This window comes from Lepidothrix coronata, unplaced genomic scaffold (assembly GCF_001604755.1).
Source record: "Lepidothrix coronata isolate B3197 unplaced genomic scaffold, Lepidothrix_coronata-1.0 Scaffold188, whole genome shotgun sequence".
Classification (NCBI taxonomy): domain Eukaryota; kingdom Metazoa; phylum Chordata; class Aves; order Passeriformes; family Pipridae; genus Lepidothrix; species Lepidothrix coronata.
The window spans coordinates 149413-175808 of NW_016690368.1; the positions used below are offsets into that span (position 1 = coordinate 149413).

The 26396-nt window shown below is 42.1% G+C and overlaps 1 protein-coding gene across 5 annotated transcripts in view; it reads left to right on the forward strand.

Moving 5' to 3' along the window:
• The window catches only part of PRKCZ (protein kinase C zeta), a 34842-nt gene that overhangs the window by 2776 nt on the left and 5670 nt on the right, over positions 1-26396 (forward strand). The window contains exons 3-14 of one of the 5 annotated variants that reach the window (XM_017831294.1): positions 2093-2214; positions 4127-4216; positions 4607-4657; positions 16121-16206; positions 17608-17739; positions 18919-19000; positions 19222-19274; positions 21115-21303; positions 23665-23762; positions 24091-24177; positions 24845-24980; positions 25493-25580. In XM_017831294.1, the coding sequence (XP_017686783.1) occupies positions 2093-2214; positions 4127-4216; positions 4607-4657; positions 16121-16206; positions 17608-17739; positions 18919-19000; positions 19222-19274; positions 21115-21303; positions 23665-23762; positions 24091-24177; positions 24845-24980; positions 25493-25580 (1214 nt within the window). The other 4 variants (XM_017831296.1, XM_017831295.1, XM_017831297.1 and 1 more) reach the window with 4 other exon arrangements.

The window sequence follows — 26396 nt, forward strand, 5'->3', positions numbered from 1 at the left end:
AGAGTTCCTGACATAGCACAGTAGAAATAACTGCCTGAGCAGATTGCAGAAGGAAGGCAACTTGTGCAATTCTTATTTTGTTATTACAGTTACTTGGTTTACACCTGGTTGTTTGAAATCACTTCAATGGATGCAGCTTTGTTTGCTGCACGTTACCTTGGCTCCGAGTGGTGACACACGTTCTCTCTCAGTGGGAATGATGATTCTCTTGCTGGGACTGCTCTTACAGAACTCACTGGTCCTTAGCTCTTCATATAACTGTGTAGTGTCCAGTTCCAAATATCTTTTCCAAAAAGTCCTGTGGGGTTCTTTAGTGTTAAACAGTGAGTGATTTCCACTTATCTGAGCCCTGCCCGATGTGCCTGTAGAGACATTAAGAAGGAACGTGGACATCATGAATATGGTCATTAATTTACCTGTAGAATGGCATCTGTCACAATACTGTTAACAATTCAAGGCTGATTAGTATTTGCCAGCCTTGGTTGGGGGTTGTAGTGTGTGTGGCAGTGTTGTCTCACTCTGTATTTTCAGGTTTAAAGTGTGATTGTCCAGCTTCCACAGACCTACAGCTGCTTGATTGCATGAGTAGCTTGTGGTGGCACTGCATTAAATAATGAGCTGCATTTTTAGTGACCTTGTCTCGGGGCAAGGCATTGCACCAGCCCTCAAACACTGCTGTGAGAACCAGTTTGGTCTCTTACTTTCCTAAATGCATAAAACATGACTTCTTTGACAGGGAAATGCTCTTAAACTGAGCCTCACCTGACAGCTCTCAGGACTGTAGGTAATATGGGGTTACAGGTGTGCAGGTGGTGTATGTATTGCTTCTGCTGTTGCTGCTATGAAGAATTATTAAGTTGCTGTTCTTTGAGAGCTTTACAAAGTGTAGATTAAAGTTACACTTGAAAAGGTAGCAGTGCTTTTAATCTGAATTTGAAACAGTGCAGTTCTTTAAAGTGATTGTCTTAGAGCTTTGCTTGTAATTTTTCTCAGCAAAGGCAAAATGGAAAGTTATTAATGCATATAATTTAAAATGTAAGTTGTGGAATTTAAGTTTCTTAGTTCAGTGTAGTACTATTCCACTGCTGGCTGAAAGACATAAATAGGCAGAATATGTCATATAACATTTTTGCTAAAATGACTTGTCACACAGTATGGAAATAGGAAAGTTATCTCAGTCATATTGGGCAACTTCTGCTGATTTGCTGTGTTAGACTAAGAGCTGAAAGAATTACACATGCCAGTAGCCATTAACTACACAACACTCCTGATTATCCCCTGGAAGGTTTTGAAGGCAGCAAAATGACTTAAGTTCATCTCCTGTTTCTTCTCGCACTTGTTTATTAGTTGGTTTCCCATAGTCATTTGAAAAGTATTTTAAAAATAGGAGAAAGTCTAGTTTGTATCATGAGATTTTGTTCTGCATAATCTCTTTTCTTTTTTTAACCTCTGACCTGCTTTGACAGTCCTGTGTGGGCTTTCACTGTACCAGGAGTTACTGTCCCAAATGCCTGAGAGACTGAGGGTTTCCATCAGCCCAGTTCAGCACTGGGCCCACCTTCTCTGAGCACTGTAAAAGTAGAGCACAAGATGCAGAATTTGAGTAAGATTTTATCTGAATTGTCTTGTAATTACATCTTGTGAGAACTCACCTAATCAAAGCTTCCTCTCCAGCAATATAGTGGATGTGAGGAAAAGCCCACTGTTTAAAAGGATTTTACAATAATGGAGATTTTACTTATCTCCTGATGGAAGAATTACCTGGATTAAAAAAATTAATTTTTATGAAAGCTTCTGTTTTTTCCTAACAACACTTCAAAGGCTGATAATTATAATAAGGGAACTTTGCTCACCCAGGTAAACGTGCATTAAAAATAGGTGATTAACACAGTTATTTCCTCCGTACTAAAGTATTTTTTTTGAAGTTAAGCACTGAGAGATGTAATCCTAGTGACATAGTGGGAGCATTTTATATGAGGAATGCTCGTTCTCTAAGTGTGATTCTGCAGCTTAGTGTCCACAGATGGAACTGCTGGGATGTGCAGGCCAATGCAGGTATTTTGATAAAACCTGATGTGTTCATCTCCTGCAGGGACATCCTGATAACAAACCTGGATGCCTCAATGAGCTACGATGAACTCTGTGATGAGGTGCACGAGATGTGCAACCTGCAGCAGGAACAGCCAATTACCCTCAAGTGGATTGATGATGAAGGTATGGGGCTGAAATACTGCTTGGGCATTCTTGGGGTTGTTGCTCATTGTGGGACAGAGAAGGGGCACTGAGGAAACTTGTACAAACAGACACCATATTGTGGAGCTGGTGGTCGTTTCTAAATATCTAAGTACAGAACCCTGTCTTACAAAGCAGGGAGAAATGAGCCTCAAGACATCAGGTTTGATCACAGTAGCACTTGAATTCACTTCTGGAGAAGTGAAGGCTTTATATATAACCCATCTGCACCTTGTCAATGCCATGGTCTGCACAACTCCTAGAACTGAATACAGAAAGATAAAAAAATACTAAATTGGTTTGGCTGACGTCTGTAACTTTGTGTTTTGGTTTCTCTAATAGTAGCCTCTCTGATAGTACTGCTCCCTTAGCTGTGCAGTGTTTGAGTGAATTGAATTTTAAAGTAATGTCTGGGGAAGGAAGTAGCCTATAGTCAGAGAAGAGTCAGTCCTTTTTAAAATATCGAGGAGTAATATCAATTATTTTTAAATTTACTCTTTATCTTCTGATTACCAAGAAAGACAGAGGCAACTCTGCTAACCTGTTTTCTAACCCTCATTTTCGTGGTGGTGTAATAAAAAGTAACCTGATCAGAAGGGCATGGAGGATAATTACCTTGCCTGTGCTCAGCTGTTTGAACTGCATCCCTGTTAATAAAGGGAGATTGTTGCAGGGAAGAAGAAAACCTCAGGAGTTTTGTGTTGGAGGATTTTAAGACATGAGTCCTGCTATCTGTTGCATTGGCTTCTTGAGGCTTACTTAAATTAAAACAACAAATCTCCTCAGTTGCAGTTCTAATAACTATTTTCCTCCAGCCTTGGTTAAATCCATACCTGTACAACCCTTCTTCTAATTCCTGGCTCTGAGCTGTGGAGCTCCAGCCAATCTGCTGTTTTGGCTGTCCCCAGTCCTCCCGGGTTTTGGGAGTTATCCTGTGTCTGCATACGAGTGTTTCCACTTCTTGCCACATGGAATTGAAGTTCATTTGTCTGATTGCACAAACAGATGTTCTCTTTGAACCAACTAAAAGCAAACAATTGCCGATGGCTTAATGAATAAAGAAAACCTACCAAGAGCTGAAGAAAACAGACTTTCTGTGGGGCTTTTGTAGTGTTTCTTTGTTTTTGACAAGATGCAAAATGTTTAAGCTATGAATAGCTCACTCATAGTAAAATCCCATAAACATATAACTAATGTGGATTGTTGATTTGCAGTACAAATAATTCCAGTGTCTTTCATGTTGCATTACTGCAGTATTTATAGATCAGCAGCAGCAGTGGCCTTCAAAGAGGGGTGGATGGGCCCTGGATGCATCATTTCATAAATGATTTATAAAATAATTTTTTAAAAATAAGAGATCAAACGTAAAATGTGGATGGGCACTGGTGTCATCACTTGGCCTGTCTGTGCCAAGGCCAGGTGTCCCCCAGGGTGTGCTCAGGAGGTGGCTGTTCCCAGGGGTCAGGGTGACACCCTTGCTGTTCGCTGGCTCCCCGTCCATTGGGACGTTCTGTACTTTACGTGTGTCTGCTTAAGGGGATTTGTGGATTAATTACTGAGTTTTAGCAAAAATAACCCTCACAAGGTAATGCTGATAACGTGACCACAAGCAGACAGGAAAACAAGGGGATCTTTAAGTATGGCTATTCCCTTTTATGTTGTGTTATCCTGTTGCAAACCAGTGTAGTGTAGTTCTGTCTACTCAGTGTTGATAAAGTTGGGAGGAATAATTCTGTTACTCTATTTTGGCTTTGATCAAAGTGCCAGCTTGGTAACAAGTCATTCAAAGAAAGGCAATCCTTGAGGCTGGTGCATTTTTTTTTTACTGACTAATTGAAATTCTCCACTGAATTGCTGGATGTTAAAGCTGCCTGGGCCTTTCTTGTCCCTTTAGGTGACCCCTGTACCATCTCGTCTCAGATGGAGCTGGAGGAAGCCTTCCGTTTGTACTGCCAGAACAGGGACGAGGGGCTCATCATCCACGGCAAGTATTGCACAGCTCAGGAACCTCTCTGGGATAATCCCAACAGCTGCTCCAGTGGGAGCTGCAGCTGGAGCAGCTCCTCTGCCTGGCCAGTAACATTCTGGGTGGAGCTGGTGCCCTGCAGTTTGTTGTAAGAAGAAAGTGGAGCCCAAAGCTGAACTACAGCAGGCTTTGAGGGGGCTTTGAGTTTTAGCTGCACAGATTTGTTAATGCTTTACTCCAGTGTAAGATCCTGCCAGTCTGGAACCAAATTCTGATTGCATCATTTCTCAGGCAGAATTATTTAAAGGCTTCCAGAAACTGTCTCTGTGTAAATATACTCAAAAACTCAAAAAGGAAAAAGGACTACTGAGAATCTTTTACCTTAAAAATCTAATGTTTTTGTTTTAGTTTTCCCAAGTATTCCAGAGAAGCCCGGCATGCCTTGTCCAGGAGAAGATAGTGAGTACTAAAATGTTATCAAATTTTAGCTAAGTATTTTGCAGTCATGTGAAAAAAAAAATATATTAAAAGATTTTCATAATCTAGCATTACAGTCGTGTATCTGTTCTGTTTTCTTAAAAGAATGTAAAATCTTTAATATTTTGTCAAGAGAAATTACATAAATCAATGTTGTAGCAGTGTTTCAGTGTTTCTGAGGATTAATACTGGTTTCCAGTAGTTGATATATTGGGAGAAGGAGAATTTTAGCAGGATTTTAGATGCATATTTGAACATGGGCATTTACTTTTGTGGTTCTTTTGGGATTTTAACTTGCAGGGAAAAGAAGGGATGTACTAAAGAGGGAGATACAGCCATTTCAATAAAAAGGTTATTAATCTCTGTAAAAATAATCCTGTGAAAGGTAGATAAAGCTCCAGAGGAAGGACACATAATTGATAAGGTTTACCTGTATTTTAGTAGCCTGAGCTGCACAGGGATAAAAGGATTAAATGGCTGTAGAGTCACTTTTCATTATGGGGGGATGGCATCAGGACATTAGTTCGTATCTTGGTAAATGTTAAGGAAAGGAATGGGAATAATTGGGTGCCAGAGGTACCAGCTGATGCTCTCAGGAGCGTGAGGAAGAGCTGACTGAAGAACTTGAAGGACCTTTGCTCTTCTCTTTGGAAAATAGAAGAAGGGATAAAACTAATTGGTGATAAAAGCAAGTAATGCATACTAGAGAAGAGTACTTGATGGACCAGGATTTAACTGACAGACTGGCTAAAAATGAATGCTGCAGTGGTAATAGTTATGAATATTTTTAATTAGAGAATTAATACTCATAATTGCTCCGTTGAGGGCTTTCACAAAGATGGAGTGAGGTGAAATAAATACCAAAATATTACAGTTCAAATATGATTTTTCACATCTGAACTACAGTAGGTGAAAGGTTAAGTGTAAAAACTAGACAAGTTTTCGTGTTCACCAGGTTATTAAAGTTGTCTTTTAGAAAGAAAGAAGAGTAAATGTGCAACACTGTCTGCTGTCCTTGTTCAGCCAATTAGAGAAAAATAAAGGCTTTTCTACGCTGATTAGAAGAGTTAAAGAAATTATCCCTGAGACACCTAATTTAATGAACTCATTAAAGATGTAGATATTCCAGTAGAAAGGCTTTTTGGGTTAATTTGCTGGAAGTTTCAGTTCTCTCAAGCCATGAGCTGAGCTCCAGCAGCCACAGCTGAGTGTGGCTCAGCTGACCTGGTTATTCTGTCTGTAGGGTATTTCTCTGCATTGCACTTGGACTGGATGGAAATGGGATTGATATTGGTGATATAAAGGACTATTTATTTTGTCAGGAGTAAAATACTGTCCTTTGTTCAGAAAATATTCATCCTGTTTCGAATTCTTACTTTGTGTCTTTATCACTGTAGTTATGTTCATAGGAAACACTTTTAAAAGTGAGAATATTATGTTTGCACTTCTCTAGAGCATCATGTTTGCACTATAAAGGAGCTTGTGAGTTTGCCTCAGGTTTTTTCCAGAGACAAATAAACAGTGAAGCAGTTGCTCTATCCAAAATGGGCCTCTACTTAAATTAGCAGTGTCTGAGCGTGGACTGTTGGTTTGTTACAGAACTACAGACAGTTTGAAATGGAGTTTTTAAATAAAACTGTTCAGTTGTGAAATAATTTCATTTGCAATCCATTGCTCAGATGTGTTCCTATTAGGTCACGGAGTGACTCTTTCCAGTAGTATGTGATCTTCTGAATTGCAAATCTTTTGTAGTGGATTTCCATAGAATTGAAGGGTTTTCTTTCCAGCTCCTTCAGAACAACAGTGCTTTGGAAGAGTGCAGAAATACGTGCTGAATGGTTTGCATTTATGTTGAAATTTAGTGATACAGCTGCAGCTATCCTCACCTTTGTTAAACTGATACGGGTTTGAGATTGTACCAAACCAGCAAAGCTTGAAATAAAATCATGTAATCCATTAATGGAATAAACCATGGGACTAATACTTCAATTCTATTTGCATGACTTAAGAAAAGTTATTTTCGTGCTTGAAGAATCTTTTTTCTTATACTGATGTGGTGCTGTCTGGGAGACAGAATTTGCTCAGTCTCCGGCATCTGTACTTGAATTGTCTCAGGGTTCCTTTGGTCCTGAATTTTTGCACTTTTCTGTTGGCACCAGCCCCAGATCCCACTGCAAACGCACAGCTGCTGGTGTACAACCAGCACATCTCCCTTCGGCTCCGCTGTGCCCACGGGCTGGGCTGGCAGTGCTGCTGTGCCCAGGGGCTGGGCTGGCAGTGCTGCTGTGCCCAGGGGCTGGGCTGGCAGTGCTGCTGTGCCCACGGGCTGGGATGGCAGTGCTGCTGTGCCCACGGGCTGGGCTGGCAGTGCTGCTGTGCCCAGGTGACAGGATGGCTGAAACCTCTCCCATCTCTTCCCAGACACTCCATGTGACCCCTGCCAGGCGCTCCCAGCATCTGCTGGACTGGAGCCTTGGTGCTTGAGCAGTGCTTCCTGGGAAAGATGGCAGACTTTGAGACTGCTCTTGGATTTATGGATACTTTCACTTTTTCAGCAGATTAGCTGTTCTTTTGGGACTGATCTGGAACGAGGCTGTTGGAGGTGTTTGGTTCCTGTTCCCCGAAGCCGCAGCCCTGATGATCCCGCGCTGTGGATCCCAGCAGCTGATGGGCACTTTTATAACTTAGTTATTGTAGTCTCAGCTTCTTTCTGCTGACAGCCCTTGCTGTGATTTATCACTCCTGGTGCTGCAGTCATTGTGTAACGCAGCACGTTCAGCTGAACGGTTTCCATCGATTTGTAGGACTTCCCGAACGGAATTGCCGGTTTTATCAGAAATGCTTGTTTTGGTGACATCAGCTCCTTGACATCCATGCCATGTTTTAGTTTGTGCCTCAGCTGCTCGCTACAGCCTCTCAAGGGAGCCAGTACCACCCGTGCCTGGATACATGAGGCAGAGATGTGAAAGGGAGAGACGGGGGTAACCAGTCTTCCATTAAATATTTGCTCTTAATGTTCGAGCTGATCCTGCCTATTGTCCTTGGTGTCTAATGGTATTCACACAGCAGCATCCGTGGAGTAAAGGGAAAATGTTTCATTTCATACCTACTACCCTGTAAAGAATTCCATGCTGAAGAGGCTAAAGAATAGAATCCAGTGAGTAATGCATGTTTGTGTGTGGGCTCGGCGTGCCGGGGGTGCCGAGGGGGCCGGGGCCGTGTGTACGTGTGCTGCAGGAGAGCACAGAACTCAGCATTTCGGGGCTGGTCCAGGCGCCCTCCCTGCCACCCTCCTGTGCAGCCATGGACTGTTACAAATGCAGACATTCCTGCTGCCTCTGAGCGTAGGGATGGGGCTCCGAGACCTCTCGGAAATGCTGGTAAAATTGCTTTGAAAGGACTCCTGGGGAATGTATTTTAGGAGGAAAGGAACGGAAGAGTGAGTGATGCTGCTGCTGCTAATATTGGAGATTAATGAAAGAAATGTATCCAAAAAACCCTGATGGTATGTGCTCAGGGCCTGCTTATTGTAAGATTGCTGATGTACAGACTAATGATTTAGAAGCATCATTTTCTGAGGCCTTTTTGTTGAATTGTGCTTAGTGGATTGTCATAGATGGATGTTTTTTAATTGTGAAATACTTGTTTTGAATTAAGGTTTACTTAGTTTTTAATATTGTCAGAAAAAACCGTGCTAGTTTACTTCTGCTTACAAATAGATCTGTGTGTTTAATATTAAAATTCAGCTTAGATTTGGGTAGCTAGTGCTAGCAAATTCTAGGGTTGTTTTGCTGTTGGCTTCATTAAATAGAGGAATGCAGACTAGGAAACCTTTAAATTAATTAACTAAAGAGAATGAATATGTTTTTAATGTAGCATGACTGTTTTTATTATCTAATATTTCCGGCTGATTTTGCTGCCTTGTTTTTTTGGTAATGATTACACTGTGTTGTGCATGTCTCTGATGCTCTTTGTTTATCTGCTCAGTATTTTAGCATTAGGTGTTTGGACTTCATTTTCCCCCAAGCCATCCTTCTTGAAAATTTCATCATAGGCTTGAGTAAAGGTGTCTTAGGACCCTAATTGCTGTTGTGAGCTTTTTATTTTAGGTATAGATACCGGATTTTGCTTTATGTTCTGCCCGATACTATGAAATAGCACTAAAAGGCTTCTTGCTGGAGTAGTGTGGCCTGTAAATATTTTTCTAGCTCCTAAGGCAGATTTTTCCCTTCATTTGTTACTGTATTGGCAGCAGTGATTAGGTTATTCAGAGCACGTGAACTAATTTAATCCCCCAATGAAGAAAGGAACTATTGCCACCATAGAGACTGTTCTGAAGACGTCGATTGGACTGCACGGGATAATTGGGCAATTTGGTATCTCTAGTAACCCTCTCCTGCTTTTTGTAATTGAACTGGGGAGGGGGGAATTCTGCTCTTTCAGTGTGAGATATTCTTGCTTAGGATTTGAAAACAGCTGTGTCATAGTTTCTCAAGAATACCTGAAATCTCCTCCTCTGCCTTTGCTGTGCTCCACGTCTGTGTCATACGTGACAGATGTGAAAAACACACGGATTGTGAGGCAGCACAAGTTCCTGACAACAGAATTGCAGTTAAAGGCCTGCTTTGCTTATAGTCATTGCATGGTTTTAATTCTAAAACAATTCCAGCATCTTTCTTTGCTGTGAAACCTCCGATGAAGAATAAAGGGCCAGGCCTCCCTTTGGACAATTGATGCATAAGATTATAAAGCACAGGTCTGATGCTGAGGTTTGAGATCTGCCCTTAATTAAAGGTACTGCATGTCTTAGCAGATGTTTATGTACCAATTTTTCAACTATAAACTAAAAATACAGTGGAATAAGGAATGCTTGGGCTAGTTTTTAAGGTGTCATAGCAAATAGCCTGTGTTCTTTATTTATTCCACACCCCCCATAGCTGTTGCTCAGACTGTAGTATAATCATGCAGAAAGGATGTCACCTGGCTTTAGAAAACTTCTCTTTGATGTAATGTCTAGATCCACTCCCTGTGTAATCTCTCATGTTTTCTCCTAAGCTGGTAAATCCACTGTTGATAGATATACAGGCATTTTGGGTAACTAAATGGGCAAGAAGGGGATGAAGCTTTTTGGTTTTGTTGGCATTAGTGAACAGCTGTGAGCCTGTTAAGCCTTAGTTAGGCCTGTGAGTTTCAGTAGCTTGGAAGAGCTATTTAATATGTAACCTCCTAAATTATATGGTCATGGTTAATTATATGTCATTATACTCGGGTTCTGTGTAATACTTTTTGAAATCAGTTGCTCTATGCAAGTTCTGGTTTTTAATGTGTAGCTGAGCCCCAGGACAGCAGCAGAGGCCTGCAGGGCAGGTAAATGTGCTCTTCAGTGTTCAGCTCCTGGATTGTGAGAACCCGGATTTTGGGTGAGGCCTCGGGTGCTGCTCCTTTGGAATGGGGAGCACTGGGAGGGAAGCCTTGGCACACTGGAAACCTTGGCACACTCGGTGTGGTGGCAGTTGTGCAGCCACCGAGGGCCTGCTGGGCCACGGGAATGGATGGGAAATAAAGCAAAAAGGGTGTGCTTGAGGGGTGCTGGAAGGAGAGGCACAGCCAGATCACTGCCAGGGAGAGGGAAGGGTGAGCAGACTGTGCAGTTCATCCTCAAACCACACGGGGAAGGCAGGGACTGGGGCAGTGGAAAAGGGAAAACTGAGCGGCTCAGTATTGACCAGAAGGTGCCTCATTTGTGACTCTGGAGTTCCACTGCTGTTTCTTCTGCATCTGTAAGGGCTTGTCCTCGAATTGTGAGCTGGGGAGATATTTAAAAGGAAACCAGAAACTACTTGAAGATAATACTTCAAGATTTTAGTATGATACTCTTGACTTTTCCAGTAACATGCTCATAATAATAATAATAATAACAATAATAATAATAATAATAATAATAATAATAATAATAATGCTATTCTATGCTTCTTCCAGTAATTTAGGTTATCTTATGTTCTTCAGTAAAGCAGTACAGATGCCCTGTGACTGGCACAGGCCTCCCTGTTCTTTACTTTGTCAACTCTGATAAAAAGCTAATTAACTTCAATTTCATTCTAAGCACAGGTTCTGGAAACTTTTGGTAGTTCTGTGATGATCACCTTCATGTGCAATAGCTCCAAATAGAGTTGCACAGGTAACTCCAAATAAGGGGGAATTTGGGTGTACAGGCCAGGCCACAGCCAGGGGAGAGTTTCAGTGCAAGGAGACAAGGCTGGGACTTCTACTTGGAAAAAGAGAACTGTTGAAATATGGTACAATTAATATAAAAATCCTGGCTGGCTTGGATTAAGTTAAGTCAGGTAACAGTTTCCTACAGGACAAGAAGTGGAGAAAGTTGGGTTGCTCCTCACTTCTTTGGTTGCCTTCTTCAGGGTGTCTGTTACCAAGTTTTTATTTAGAAGAGAAAGTATTGCTGCTCGTATGTACTAACACACAGAAGTTTGTTTCAAGAAAACAAAGTGGATGCAGATGCCACAGATAACTTAAATGTTCAGAACTTCAGTTTGATCTACTTCAGTACTAAGTTAAATTAAAGGATTAGATAATTTCAATGAGTACTTGTTCAGTATCTTTCAGCTTGGTTAAATGTTTTGATGTAGCTCTTCAAGGATCTTAATAGAACATTAAATTCCGTTTTCATTGTAGTAAATCTTTTAATGAAAGTGATTTTTATTTTGGGAGAATAAATGCTGCAATCACCAAAAGAGGCCTGTGGACTTTCATTAACACTGCAGTGCCAGTTTGGGTTTGGGGTGCACGTGACCACTGGGACTTGGTAACCAGAGGAGCCAACTCCACGCCATGGAAAGGGGTGAATGTCAAATTGCAGGGAAGGCCCAGGGAGAGAAGGGAAAACGGGAAGTTTTTTTTTCTTTCCTGAACAAAGATGCTCATCACCTTCCAAGTGTGGATCTGGCACCAGTTGTCTCCTGGCCCTTTTCATAACATGTTCTTTTGAATCAGAGCAACAGCTAGAGCAGCATTTTATGCTGTGCTTGGGACAGCCTTGCAAATGCAGCAGGAGGGGCTGGAAGGACACCCAGAGGTTGTGGTTCCTGACGTGCTCAGAGATGCTCAGAACCAGGGCACTGTCACTGCTGGGGCACATCAGGGACTGAACTCACTGAGGGTTTCTTGCCTAACACTTGCAATACTTTGTTATTTTCAAGTACATCTGATAAATCTCCCATGAAGTCATCGAGTTCTGAGTCAGAGCCTTGCTCCAAGTGAGCTGTTAGCTCTGTTTTATTTGTGGCATTGTGTCTGTAACGTGACTTGTCACCTTGCGGTGCCACGGAGCCATTTTAGCAGCAGGATGGGAGTGTGAGCATCCAGGAGGAACAGGTATTCCAGGAGTGCAGCTGGGACTCCACTGACCCCTTGGCAGTCAGTGGGGAAGGACATTGACAGTGTGGCAGTAAATGCTGGGTAAATATTCCTGTTCTGTGAGCCAGATTTGTGTCCTTGTTGGTCCTCTGCCGATGCTGTTGGTCCTACACTTCCTTGGTCGCTGTTGTTGTCTTAATTGTGCTTTTTTTTTAACAGAGGTTGATCTGACTTTGTAGTTAATTTTGATGTCTGTTGGAAAAGGAGGGTGGGGAGATGGCTTCCCAACTGCAAATCAGTCTTAAATTAAATTTTAAAAAAGAAGCTGTCTTCTGACCATTTAATGTTTGCAATAACTGCAAGAGGTCAGAGCACTTAATACCTCTATATTAAGGATACTCTTCATTGTCTAACTTCAGTTGTACAAAGAATTTCATTCATAATAAAAAGAAGGGCCAGTTAACCCATCCCAAGAATGTCTTTTACATTCTTCAGAAAGCAATTGTATTGTTTCAGTTTAACTATTTGCAAAAAATTATGTGACGGATGAGAAGCAGTATGCTCTCAAAATCCTCCAGAATTTACCTTCCCAAGCTGGGCTCTATCTTTACGTGGAATTCCTTTATCAAATCCAGGCTCTCTGGAATACCAGTATCAATTTCCCCCTTGTAATTCCGGAGTTGTTTTTGAAAGAATGCTCACTTGTGTGCTCAGCACAACATTAACAGAACAAAACAAAAACTGGGCATTCTGGTAGTGTCCAGCTGGCAGGGCGGGTAATTGGCCTGTAAACAAGTTGTATTAATCTCTGAGAAATGATTTGCAGCAATAGCAAATTACCTCTGTGCTCAGGATGGGAACAGGCTTCATTAGAGCTGCAGCACGGAAAAGCAGAGCCTGGGACTGCAGAGGGGATCATTTCTGGGGCCATTCGTTGCTGTGAACCAAGTATGTTGTCATTTGGAAAATAATTGTGCTGCCTTCTATTTGTGCCCACTTTTCCAGGTTCCATTTCCAAAGGCAAGGGTCCCATCCTTTCTGGGGAGGTCACTGTGGAATTGGGGGGGTATCTTGTGTAGATGAGTTAATTTGAACAACAGATGAATTGCTCATCTATTTATATCCTCAATTAAATAGTATTTATTTGAAATTTTGTGAAAAGAACCCCAAGCCCAGGGAATGTCACTGGGAAGCCAATATTAAATGTATTCCCGAGGTTCCCTGTGCATCACTGGTAGTGATGTAGTTGCACAGCTTGACAACAGAGGGAAGAATTGCACAGCAGCAACAGCCAGTTGTTTCACATTGCTTTTTAAGTATTTTGGTTTGGGTATTTTTATTTCTCTTCTAATCTTAACTTGAAATTTTTTTTTCCCATCTTGGAAGTAGATAAAAATTCAGTATGTTGTTTGTCATTAGAATATATATCTGTACCCCAATAAAAATTTGTTATCCCTGTTAACAGCTTAAAATATATTTTGATTTCTCCTCTAAATCTCTTCACATACAAAATGAGGATTCAGAAGATTTTTTTAATTTATTTTTTTTTGTTAGGAAAAGTCTTGTGTTTAATATTCATCAGAGAGGAAAGATTATTTAATTAGGGGTATGATATCTCCTTCAGCCTGCAAGCAGCTAACTCCAACTCCTTAATGAGTTAACTGATGTGTGCTGTGAAATAAATTAAAAAGTAGCCCTTTTCATTAAGCACAGTAATTAAATAGTCAGGCTTTTGTGGTGGCATTCCTCTGTCTAGGTGGCTGGGATCAGTCCTGGCTGTAAAAGCTTGGTTTAGTTATCAAGAATCCCTATTTGTTTTATTCTAAAGTGTTCTGGAAACATGTTCCAGAACATTTTATTTGGGTTCAAAAGTATCCTTTTCCCTGTGAGATGCAAACTGAGATCAGAGCTTTGTTCACACATCCCAGAACACTGCCAGTAAATTGGTTCTTAATTCAAGGAGTACATGTACTGCCATTTGTGAATCTGGTTGTTGTTCAGGGTGGTTCCTTAGATCTGGTATAGCCCTAGTGAGGGTTTCTGTGGCTGATTGATATTGAAACCTCCAAGTCCTTATTATATCCCTGAGGGAATTCCTAGGGAGGGTGGCCTCCTTCCTGGGGTTCCTGCCTGCTCAGTTTTCCAGGGGTTGAGGTCTCTCCAGCAGCACAGCCATGTGGTGGATCAGCCACTTGTCCCAGTTTTGTATCCTCAGTGAACAGGAAAGAATTTGTATGACAGAACAGAACAGTCTTATTGTGTAATAATCACAGAATGTGGGATGTAAAGGTGTGTCTCAAAATGCTCACAGTTTTCTCCTTTCTTACCTTGACCCCTCTTGGAGGGGGGGAAGTAGGAATTGATTTGCCTCACGGGGTGAATTGTAGGGGTTCCTACTTTCTAAAGGTATTCTATATTAAGCTCAGTTTTTGTTAGACTGTTGCCTCACAAGTATGTGATATAAGATCCTGCCTTTGATTTAATATTTATCATTAATTAGGGAGGTGACTTGCTCCTTTATTTACAGACGGCATCAGCACAAGCTGCTCGTTAACTTATCATTCCCTTAATATTCCTCATGTCAGTGATAAGCTCATGCTCAGATCACAGATGTATTACGTTGCCTCCATATGGTGCTTTGTCTAATGAATTAATTAACTATTTTGGAAAAAAAACCAAACCCTTGTGAAAATTTTTTCCTCCTGGTGAAAAGTCACCCTACAAACGGTGGAAGGGTTTTTTCATCAGTGTTTGTGTTTGGGCATATTTTTAGTTAAAAATTGTTACCGATCCATTTAATAGTGCAATATCTGTTTCAGATGCTTGCACAGTAAACATTTGCACATGTAAATAGAGTAGGTATGAATGTTTGGGGATTTGGCACTGCGGAGTTGTGGAGTCACAGGAACTTCCATGCTTTTATGTGTCTTGCTTTGGAAGGACAAAAATAGAGTATCTAAAATCAGCCCCAGTATTGCAGTCAGTGTTCACACATGGTGTGTCAGTAGCCTGTGAGTTTTGGCTTGCTCCATACAATTTAGAATAATTTCTCCACAAAGAAACTTTTTACTACTTGCATTATCATTTGACAGCGAAAATGTCTGGTTTTTTTTCTATTTAAAAAAAGGCTTAATCTTACATAAGGTGTGGATGTTTAGAACTTGAAAGTAACGTTAAAGGCGAAAAGTTAATTGCATTAATTTCTGAGGATTATAAATGTACAGTTTGATGCTTTGTGAGGGTGTTTATTGATCAAGTCTCTCAGAGTCTTTACAGCTCTTTGTACCCCCTGCACTCCCCCAGTGCCCACCTGGAGCTGCTGTGGGAAGCTCCCACTCCAGGTTGTGTGTTAGGGGTTGGTTGTGTCACCAGCTCGAATGTGGCACCACATTTAATATTAATTATCAAATTCTAATTAGCCAGTCACACAAAAAGTGCCCGTTTGCATGTAAACAGTGACAGCAAAAGTAACTCGGAGTAAATGCTGGGTACCGTTGTGTTTGACCTCTTGAAAAGTCAGGCTTAAACAGATTAAATGATTCCTTTTTATGTTCAGAGTGTATTAAAAAGAATTGTAGACTTGTACTTGAACTGCCCGAACAGAAGAAATATTTTGGGTAGTGTCTAATGCAAGATAAAAAGGAGGTCAAATAATGTAACTGCAGCTTTGTAACATGTTTAATGTTGTGTATCTGGAGCGTTATTGGCACCAAGGGATCCTTTGTGTGTCCATGGGAAGGGGACAGTGAGAGCAGCAGCGTCACTTCCCTGAGGAAGCTGTTTCTTTAACAGCTCTGTCCCTCTCACCTGAGCTGGAGCAGCCACGGAGCTGTAACGGGATTATGATCATGTGAGGAAAAGGAGACAGGGCTGGAGGAAAGGGAGAGGCAGCGGGGAGAGCACATCCTGCCCGGGCTGTCACTCACGGCCGCCTTAACACCCCCCGGGCAGCCGAGCTGTGCGTTGAGATTTAGGAAAGCAAGATTGTTCTCGGGCACAACTTGCTTGGCACGGGCTGCGGGTGCTGCTGAGCTGCCATGCTGCTGCTTTACACCTTTCTGGTCTCTTCCCTAGAATCCATCTACCGCCGGGGCGCCCGAAGATGGAGGAAGCTGTACCGAGTGAATGGGCATTTGTTCCAAGCCAAGCGCTTTAACAGAGTGAGTACTGGGGGGGCTGCCCGGGCTGGGCACTGTCTGTGCCTGCTGTGCTGGGGCTGTCCGGGTGTTGGACAGGGAGGGACAGCCAGACCGGGGCTGTGCCGGGTGTTGGACAGGGAGGGACAGCCAGACCGGGGCTGTGCCGGGTGTTGGACAGGGAGGGACAGCCAGACCGGGGCTGTGCCGGGTGTTGGACAGGGAGGGACAGCCCAGACGCCCCTCGGTGTGACAGTTCTCTCTGTGCACTGTTATTCAGGTCACACCGAGCAGGGGAACTCGGAAGGGTTTCAGTCTGGGATGGAGTTCCTGCGGGATTGGTGGAAAATATTTATTTTTAAAGCCTCTCTGAAAGGACTGGGTTTGTGACTGTTCACAGTGGTGCATCCTTGGAGCAGCAGTCCCCTCTCCTCTCCCTGTGTGACTTTGATTGCTCGTCTGCATAATCTTTTACCTTCAGGACTTTTTGTCATTCTTAAAAATCACAGCTCTTGATCTGAGCTTTAACTGTTTGGAATCTGAGGTGCTGCATCATCTAAGAGTTAAAAATCCAGTTTATTGAGCTAAAATACAGCTGCCTAGGGAGAATCTGGCTTGAGCCACATAAGCAAGTGAATGTAGCTTTAAGGCTGAGACACCTCCTTCACTTATCCCATTATGCCTGAGTATTGCAGCATCTATACAAATGTGGTGTGCACTTTAGGGAATTCCACTAAAAACTGAGTGCACTGAGGACAGTTAACTCTTTCATCCAGCAGTAATTTTTTAAAAAATTGAAATTAGCAGTTTTTCTTTATGTTCCCCACCTCAAAACTGCACTGAAAGCAAGAAAAGCCCCTTAAAACTCAGTACTTTGTCACCAGATAAGTGAAAAATCTGTGTCATATATCTGAATTGTCACATGCATTTGTATAATGTGCTGTGGCAACCCATTTTTTTAAATTTATAGTATGAAAATATACTTCTGTTTGTTTGCTACATAGTTCAAACATATTTCTTTGAAACACTGTGTGAATGCATACCTGCCACATTAATAATGCAGAATGTTATAGATAATGATGGTTTAATTGAAATTAGGCCAGTAGTGAATACACACGTGGAGATTTTGATACCTTGTTATGAAGCTCAAGTGTCACAATCCTACCCAGGACTGCTTTTATATCTGCATACAAATGACATCAGGCAAAGACAAACATCCATTAAGAAAAGGCTGCATTTTGCTGAACTCTGAGGGTGAAGTGTAACCTTCAGTTATTGGGGAAACCCTGGATGTTCAGAAATTATCATTATTGAACACCTGCTGGGTGACTAGGAGGGGTTCTTGCTGCTGGGTAAGTCCTGCCCTCCCGAGGGGGATTGGTGCTGGCGTTGCTGATGGAGCTGCTGCTCTCCCTGTCCTTGCAGAGAGCGTACTGTGGCCAGTGCAGTGAAAGGATATGGGGGCTCGGAAGGCAAGGCTACAAGTGTATCAACTGCAAGCTGTTGGTCCATAAACGTTGTCACATCCTTGTCCCACTGACCTGCAAAAGGCATATGGTGAGTGTGCAGCCTGTACAGGGCTGAGGGGGTTTGGTTCACCCTGGCCTGTGCTGGTAGGTGTGTGTCCTGGGTCATTAAATGCTGTAGATTTATAACCCTTGGCAGGGTTTGGGTTTCAGTCTCTCAGATGTCTGTGGAGGACGAGCCTTTGGGTTGAGAGCAGAGACAAAGTGAGGAAAGAAAACTCCCGATGCGACTCGAGTGTGCTCAAGCTTGAATTTGACTTCTCCATGAGACATTTGGTATTTTACAGATAGACAGAGTTGTCACTGACAATCTCAGCAGTTGTTCCTTGTAGCCTGTGGGAATGTTTGAAGAACCAAGGCACTGGGGTGGATTTTGCACTGCTGTTTGCAAAAGGGCTTGGTGCTCTCCTGTTCTTGCCCTCTCAGTTTCTCCAGTTCAGTTCTCATGTATTCCAGTGGCAATGCTGGTGTCTTCCCTAGGCTTTAAACAGCTGTATGCCTGAATTTTAGCCCTTTCCCATACTCACCCCCAGTGTTTCACTGGTGGTTGTGTGGTTTTCTAACTGAAGACTTAAACCAGTATTTTTCTTTAGTGGTATTGCCTGTGACCTGCCTTGGCATTACTAATTCTTTGCCAATTAATTTATGCCTGATGCTGCCCCTCCTGGAATAGTCCCACGTGTCTCATGAATGAGACCAGTGTCCACATGCAATGTAAAACTATCTGGTGCTGTGATCTTTACCAATTTATGCAATGCCCTTGCATAATGAGTAACAATTCATGTTTTTATTAAGCAGGAAGGGAACATGCCAGTGCTCTAAATGCAGTCTGTAACATCATGCTCAAGTGTTTACTTTGCTGTAGTTCCATGTGAAGCAGACTCACAAGTCTGAAATAGGAAAAAAGTTTGAATTTGCAGTAAAATAGACCCCTCTTTCTTTTAGAAGACAGCTAAACATCTATTGCAGTTGCAGAGAATGGCTGATGGAGCACTAAGTGTTTGGCAGGCTGGTGTTATCATGCATTACAAAATGGTAACATTCAGAGATGTTAAGATTCAGAAACACTTCCTACAAACCCCAGTTTTCATCCTGGAAGGTGCAGGGGGGAGGTTCTCACTGAGCTGTAGCTGAAAGGCAGGACAGGGTCACCTGGCAGGGGCTGCATAACCAGTGTGCTTCTCTCTGCCGTGTCCCTGTGCTCCCCAAGGATTCGGTCATGCCTTCCCAGGAACCCCGGATAGGTGAGAAAAACGATGAAGTTGATCTCCCTTCAGAAGACACTGATGGAAGTGAGTACTTTGCTGCCCTGGAATCCCTCTTTCCCCATTTGGAGGCCCAGTTTTCACTCTTCCCAGTTACAAGAAGAAAGTGGAAACATTTGGTCAACTGTCCTGTAGTATTTAAAGCAAACTGAGCCCAAGCTACTAAATCATCTTGCTGTTTATCAGTCTGTAAGATTATTTCTAAGGAAGGCCTTTGTAACAAAACTACTTTGTTTTTTTTTTTCCAGTTCCCTACATTCCTTCAAACAGGAAACATGACACCATTAAAGATGACTCTGAGGTATGTTTTTAAAACAGCTTTGTAATTCATATTTACATTCTCTTAATCATCAACGTTTTATAAAATTATTTGTCCTGGTTTTTTCTGCTACCTTTTGAAAAAGTCTGGTTTTGTTTTTTTTCTGAATTTTTATTGAATTTTTTCAGATTTCTTCTGTATTTAGCTTTTGTCACCCCACTCATGATCCAAGATACTATTTTTTCTTCCTCCCTTTCATTTGTGCTGGAATAACAGTGATTTAGCAGCGGGTTTGACTTTATTGGTCCTTGCAACAAATGGTGGCTTTGACATTGCCTTGTGTGCTGGCCCTAATGGATGTGCACCCTTTGTCACCCTCAGGCTGTTGGTTCATCTGATAATACATTAACCATCCAGCCCCCTGAGAGGTTTCATATAAATAATACCCAATAATTTGTAGGCAGCTCCTGTGGAAATACAAGTAGAAAAACATACACTTGAACTCATTTTTTTTTTCAGCTCTTTTATAGAAGGTCTGACAGTCTCTACACATCAAGAATGTCTGAAAAATCCCAGTATGCTTCATTTCTAAAGGGCTTTAAGAGATTTCTTTTAAAAGGGTCTGATATGCCCCTCTGAGCAAGGCTGCACCTTTTTCCTTTCCCTCCACTACAATGCCTGTCACTACCACTCCTTTCTCCCTTGAGTAGTTCTGCTCTTGGGTGACTGCTTTATTTGCAGTCATGTGTCTTTAGATTTTATCTCAAATTCAGGGATGGAAGGGTATAAATTAACAACCCATCAGAGTGTTTTAACTGCTGGCTGCTGCCGTGGTCAGTGCTCAGGGTGTGTGCAGATGTTGAGAGGTGCTGTTTGCTCACCTGCCCTGACTTCTGCTGCTCTCCTTGTCCCACCTGGCTTTGGAGCTGCACTGAAATATCTCAGGTATCCTACAGAGAGGAACTGGCATTCTGGGAGCCTTGCCTAGAATCTTTAAGCTTAGAGCAATCTCTTCTAATAGCAGTCAATCCTAGATCAAGATCCTTTATATAAATACTTTCCATGGTTGCACAGAATGCTGATCTGTCTCCAAGTACAGTAGTGTGAGGTCAGATAAAAATAGGCCACCAAAGTGTGTCAAAGCCTTGGATAGATGGGTAAAACCAGAGATGTCCTGGGTACCTGCTGCATTTGGCTGGTTCAGCTGCTCCATCTTCAGTCCCACATTTTCATAACTAATTCCAGCAAGCAGTCAAGATGAGGAAATTTATCTTTTTTTAAATAATGAATTTAAAAATAACGTTCCCGAAAGTGTAATGTTTCCTGCAGATTCTCACACTTGAGAAATTGAGGTCTGCTTCTGTGTGTTCCCAGGCACCTGTTAGGAATCTTCATTTTCATTAAAACTGTAGAGAACCGAGCACAGAAGCTGAAACCAAGGCAGGTATATTCATTAGCAAATTAGTGTTCCCTTTTCCATCTTACGTTTGGATAGCCTTTATTCATTTTACTGCAGCACCTGTCAGGATTGAAAGGTGCTCTTCACTTAGAACAAGGGAAAATTCCACATGGCTTGAGGTTCAAGGATTTGAATCAAACCCCATTTCTCGAGGCATTGCCTTCTGCCTTCCAGGAGGGAATGTGAAAATGCTTCACTGGATGAACTAATGCCCTGAAAAAACAGTAACTGTTAGTAAGAGCAAAACCAACAGAAACCAAACACTTGTAAAAAAAATAAAAATGTTACAATCAGCATTCAGACCTGTGTCCAGGGCCAAGCAACCTCAGCAGATTCTGCCCCGTGCTGAAAGTTCTCTTTGCTTTAATAGTTACTTGCTATGGAAATGTTTTCTGTTTCCAGCATCTGTTTCTTTTTATGCAGGATATCAAACCAGTCATTGATGGAATGGATGGAATTAAGATTTCTCAGGGGCTTGGACTCCAGGACTTTGATTTAATCCGAGTTATCGGCCGTGGAAGTTACGCCAAAGTTCTGCTGGTTCGGTTAAAAAAGAACGATCAGATCTATGCTATGAAAGTGGTGAAAAAGGAATTGGTCCATGACGATGAGGTAAAACCCTGGGTTAATTGCATTCTGTTACATGTTACAAAAACTTGGGATGCTTTAACAGAAAACATTCAGCTGAGCAAGCAGCTCGTGGGTCAGACTCTTCTGTCGTTGTTTTTCTGACTTTGGAACTCGTTTGTCATCAACTTGTCTGCATGAAGCACCAGGAGGAAATCTGAGAGAAATGTCCCTTATTTTAATAACAGTTATTAATAGCTTTAGTAGAAATTATGTATTAAATATTCCAACCTGGACATACTGATCTGTAAGTGACGAGATAAATGGGGAATTTGTGCACTGAATTTTGAAAGAAAACAAAAGATGTTTTCCAAGGCAAAAGCATTGTCTGTGTGCCAGAAAAGGAGCTGGAAGTGTGTTCTCACAGGCCTGGTGGTGGAGCTTATGTGCAAGAGGCACAGTACTCTGGGATGTTTTTTCCATGAGTTCAGAAATGATGCTGCTGCCATTTGAGGTCTCTGGTTTTTCTGCTTGCCACAGAAATGCACTGCATTCCTCAATTCTTTTCAAAATCCGGTTAAATTTTTTTTAATACAAGATCTCAAATGCACAAGTTTGGGGGGAAAAAGAAAAATTCAAAAGGGGGAAGAAAAGCCCCTCAACAACCCTTCATCTTTTTCCTGTAATATTCACACTTTTTTGAAAGTAGGATGCTGGGGGAAAAAAGCCCAAAGCACTGTTTTAAGTACTATTTGTGTTGGTAGTTGCTCTGGCTGTCATGTTTGCCATTATTCCAGAGGCTGGGATCAGTTCTTCTTAAATCCTCTGGCTTGCTCTTTGTGCTGTTTCCCTTTCTGAACAAAGCTTAGGCTGCTGTGTGGTTCCCTCACCTTTTCCTTTTGCCCTGTGTTTCCAAGAAGGCAGAAGCTGAAATGCTGTTCCCTGGCTTATGCAGCAGCTTCTGAGAACCAGAGGTAGATGAGAAAAGGCTTTCTTGAATAGTGGCTCTCATAATTACACAGAAGATTGAGCTAATTGGCTTTTCTTTTCTCTGAGATAGTCTGCATAATGAAATTCTGGGGGTTGATAGGAAATTCTCTGAATTCTGGGAGCGCATGAGATATTGCAAGTAATGGAAATTTCACCTTGTAAGTGTTTCATGGGGAAGGAAAATCAATTACATAGCAAGGATCAGCGTGTTTAAATTGGCTTGTGCTTTCCAGGGAATGGTTGATAGTGGAGAGAAGTGAGACAGAAGCAAATCAAATACCTGGGCTTCTGCTGTGACATTTTCCTGTGCTGAATTTTGTTAACAGTGGTGCCCTAGTACAGTACTAATGCATGAGTACACAAGTGCACTGATTAATTAACTAACTGGGGTTAATTTAAAGAGAAACTCATTCAGTAAACCCAAAAAGAAGTGGACATATTTATTGCCTTATTCAAAGTAGGACATTTGGCTCTTGTTTGGATCCAGCTTTACCCTTCCAAGGGGTTGTATCTTCCTGAGTGTCTGAACACAAAACCCAACAGATTTATTTAGTCTGATAGTAACATTTCTTGGTTTCCTTTGAGACCTCAGTTTCTCTGTCCATCCCTGCCAGGAGGGCCTGATTTCTCACTCTCTGTATTTGTCTCCACGTTGGTTGGAGAGCTGGAAGTATCTGCTGTAAATGGAGGATTTTTAGAATAATTATATTTCTAGTGTATTGGCAGGGTGACACATGATCAGTGCATTGCAGGAGGAGTGAACTTTGCTAAAACTGCCTGGAAGGTTTCAATTGTGTGTGGTTACATGGAATAGTGCTTAAATGCTTTGTTATCAGGCATCTGAGTTTGCAGCACGTTCAGGCTTTGGTAGGTTTTTATGATGTGGTTTTGCACTGGGTATCCAGGACTTGCCCCGTTGAAGGATTAAAGGTATCTGTGATGCTTTTCATGATTTTGGCTGGACCAACTGAGCAGGTTTTGGTAGTTTCATTGAATTAAATTTGAATTTCAGATGAGAAGACGAAGTTCAGTTTGTGTGAACCTTTTAAAAACTGCAGATTCTCACTGCTTGTGTCACTGGCATGAGTTGCTTCAGCAGCTTTGGGATAGTTATCTAAGAACTGAATTTATTTCCATGCAGCACAATGAGCAGTGTATCAAATACTGCAGATGTCTGATATTTGTAAGGACTTCAGTTCTGTGCAGAACTTTCTCAAATGGTTAAGAAACTTCTCCCTGTGTAACTGAATGCCAATGTTTAATAACTTCCTCCAGGTTTTTCGGGGGTGTTGTCTTTCTGAAGAACGTGTGACAGTGCTGGTGTGTGTGAGGCAGCACAGATGCTCAGTGTTGTTCTGGGAATACCCCCAGTGGTTATCCAGCAGGAGTTCTGATTGTTCAATTACTCTATTTCAGGATATTGATTGGGTACAGACAGAGAAACATGTGTTTGAACAGGCATCCAGTAACCCATTCCTAGTTGGTTTACACTCATGCTTTCAAACAACGAGTCGGTAAGAAAGATCTGAAAATTCTTTTGTTTTGCACCCCCTGGTCCTTGTGCTGAACTGCTCCTCCCCCAGCACAGTTCCTGCCATCCCCAGCCAGGGATGTGGGGAGGAAGCACCAGCTGTGCCAGGGATCCACTGCTCAGCACAGCACAGGGGGGCAGCTCAACGAGGGCAGGGCTGGGGCAGGGCTGGAGGGAGAGCAGGAACAGGGGGAAAACAAGAGCTTCCCAAGGAACAGCTCCTGACACTCTGCTGAGGAGGGCCAGGGCAGTGCTCAGGAGTCTGCTGGAGAGTTCCCTTGGAATCCATTAATTGTGTTATATACTTTCAGATTGTTTCTTGTCATAGAGTATGTGAATGGGGGAGACCTCATGTTCCACATGCAACGGCAGAGGAAGCTTCCTGAAGAACATGCAAGGTACTTCCTGCCCCACACCGAGGGCTTGGCTTGGGGTGGTTGGATGTTTGTATACCTAACAAAGTGTATTCCATTAAAAAAAAAAAGAATGCAAGCTTGATTCTTAAGTTTAGAACGTCCTGCCCTGGGAAAATATGTTAATTTTATTTTTTGAAGCGTTTTTTGAACTAGAGCAAGCAGTTAAGTAGTAGCAGTTATTCCTATTTACTCCTCTTAATTGCTTCATATTTAGGTAATGCCTCTTTGATCTGTTGATAGAAGGTGCAACTATTCTACTTAATTTGGTCTTATGTTGAATTAATATAGTGTTGGCAGGAGAAGATGAAAAATCCATTTTGCACTGCCCTGTGCTACACCAAGTCTCACTGTCACTCTTTGTAAGCTGAAAACACAGATCTTCCTTCTCATACTTGGAATTTTCAGCAAAAGATAAAAAAGCAAATATTTTCTTACTTAGTAGAATAAAAAAAATAATTTCTCATATTTAATTTAAGGAATGGTCTTATAAGAGATCAGTGTTCTTATGAATAAACATAGCTTGGTTTTGTTATGCTGTTGAAAGATAAAAGTTGACTGTAAAGTGATATTCTAAGAACAGACATTTAAATTGCACCAGCTTTTGTACCACCTTGATTGCTAATATGGATTTTCTCCTTTTTAATTTCAGGTTTTATGCTGCTGAAATTTGTATAGCTCTAAACTTCCTCCATGAAAGAGGCATCATCTACAGAGATCTGAAACTGGACAATGTTCTCTTGGATGCAGAGGGTCACATCAAATTAACAGACTATGGCATGTGCAAGGTGGGGTTTTCCCTGTGTTTGTCTGTCACTCTGTCCCTCAGCTGTAGATCTCTCTGATGCTGCATCCAGTGATGTTGAGAGAGCACTAAGAAAATGTATCTTTATCTCCACTCTGGTGTTACTGAGCCCAGAACTTGGCTGTGGAATGGGAAGTTTACTCTGAAAAAAAAGTACTGTTGAGTAGAACCACATTTGGAACTGGATGTGAGAGAAGGGTTTTTCCCCAACATCCATTTGAAAAGGACTTCCACGATGTTCAACTGATTCTTTTTTTAAATGTATCTGTAAATAGTGAGCAAAATGTTGTTACATACATGTTGTGACTCAGTTTTAATCAGCTGCTTTGCTCAGATAAGCTGTGGAGTCATAACCAGTTTTGATACTATGAGTATTTATTTTGTGCAAGGAGGCTCTTTTAGACTCCCTCATAACTTGGCTTTTTAAATCTAATGAAGGGAAATTCCCAGAAAAGGAGATCAGCTTTTAATTTATGAAATGATTTCTGCACGTAGGAAGGTTTGGGCCCTGGTGACACTACAAGCACTTTCTGTGGGACACCAAATTATATTGCACCAGAGATCCTCAGAGGAGAAGAATATGGTAAGTTTTGACTACACAACTTATCATTACTCGAGCTGTGGCTTGTTTCAAATACAACCATTTTTAGATTTCTACATTTCTGTGCTATTATATATTGAGAAAATCGAATGCATATTGTACAGCTTAATTTTTTCCTGAAATGAGGGGTTTTTTTCTTTTGCAATCACTCACTTCAGCTTCTTTGTAAATCATACAACACCAGTGTGAACATAGCTTAAATCCCCTGGATTCCTCTGCAGCACTGTTGTCTGCAGGCACCTCTGGGTTCCCCCCCAGGTTACCTTTGTAATCCCAGCTCAGCAAACTGGAACTCCCCCAGTGACAGTGACAGTGTGCGTGGAGTGAAAGCACAGAGTGTCGGGGCTGTAAACCCGGCCATTAATCTTGGTTCTGGGAGCCTTAACACCCACTAATCTTGGTTCCTGGGAGCGTTCCCACCCCCTGGAGAGCTGGCTCAGACTCTGTGCGTGTGCAGGGTTCAGTGTGTGTGTTTGTGCACAGGGTTCAGCGTGGACTGATGTTTGAGGTGATGGTGTGTTTGTGCACAGGGTTCAGTGTGGACTGGTGGGCTCTGGGCGTGCTGATGTTGGAGATGATGGGGTGTGTTTGTGTGCAGGGTTCAGTGTGTGTGTTTGTGCACAGGGTTCAGCATGGACTGATGTCTGAGGTGATGGTGTGTTTGTGCACAGGGTTCAGTGTGGACTGGTGGGCTCTGGGGTGCTGATGTTTGAGGTGATGGTGTGTTTGTGCACAGGGTTCAGTGTGGACTGGTGGGCTCTGGGCGTGCTGATGTTCGAGATGATGGCGGGACGGTCC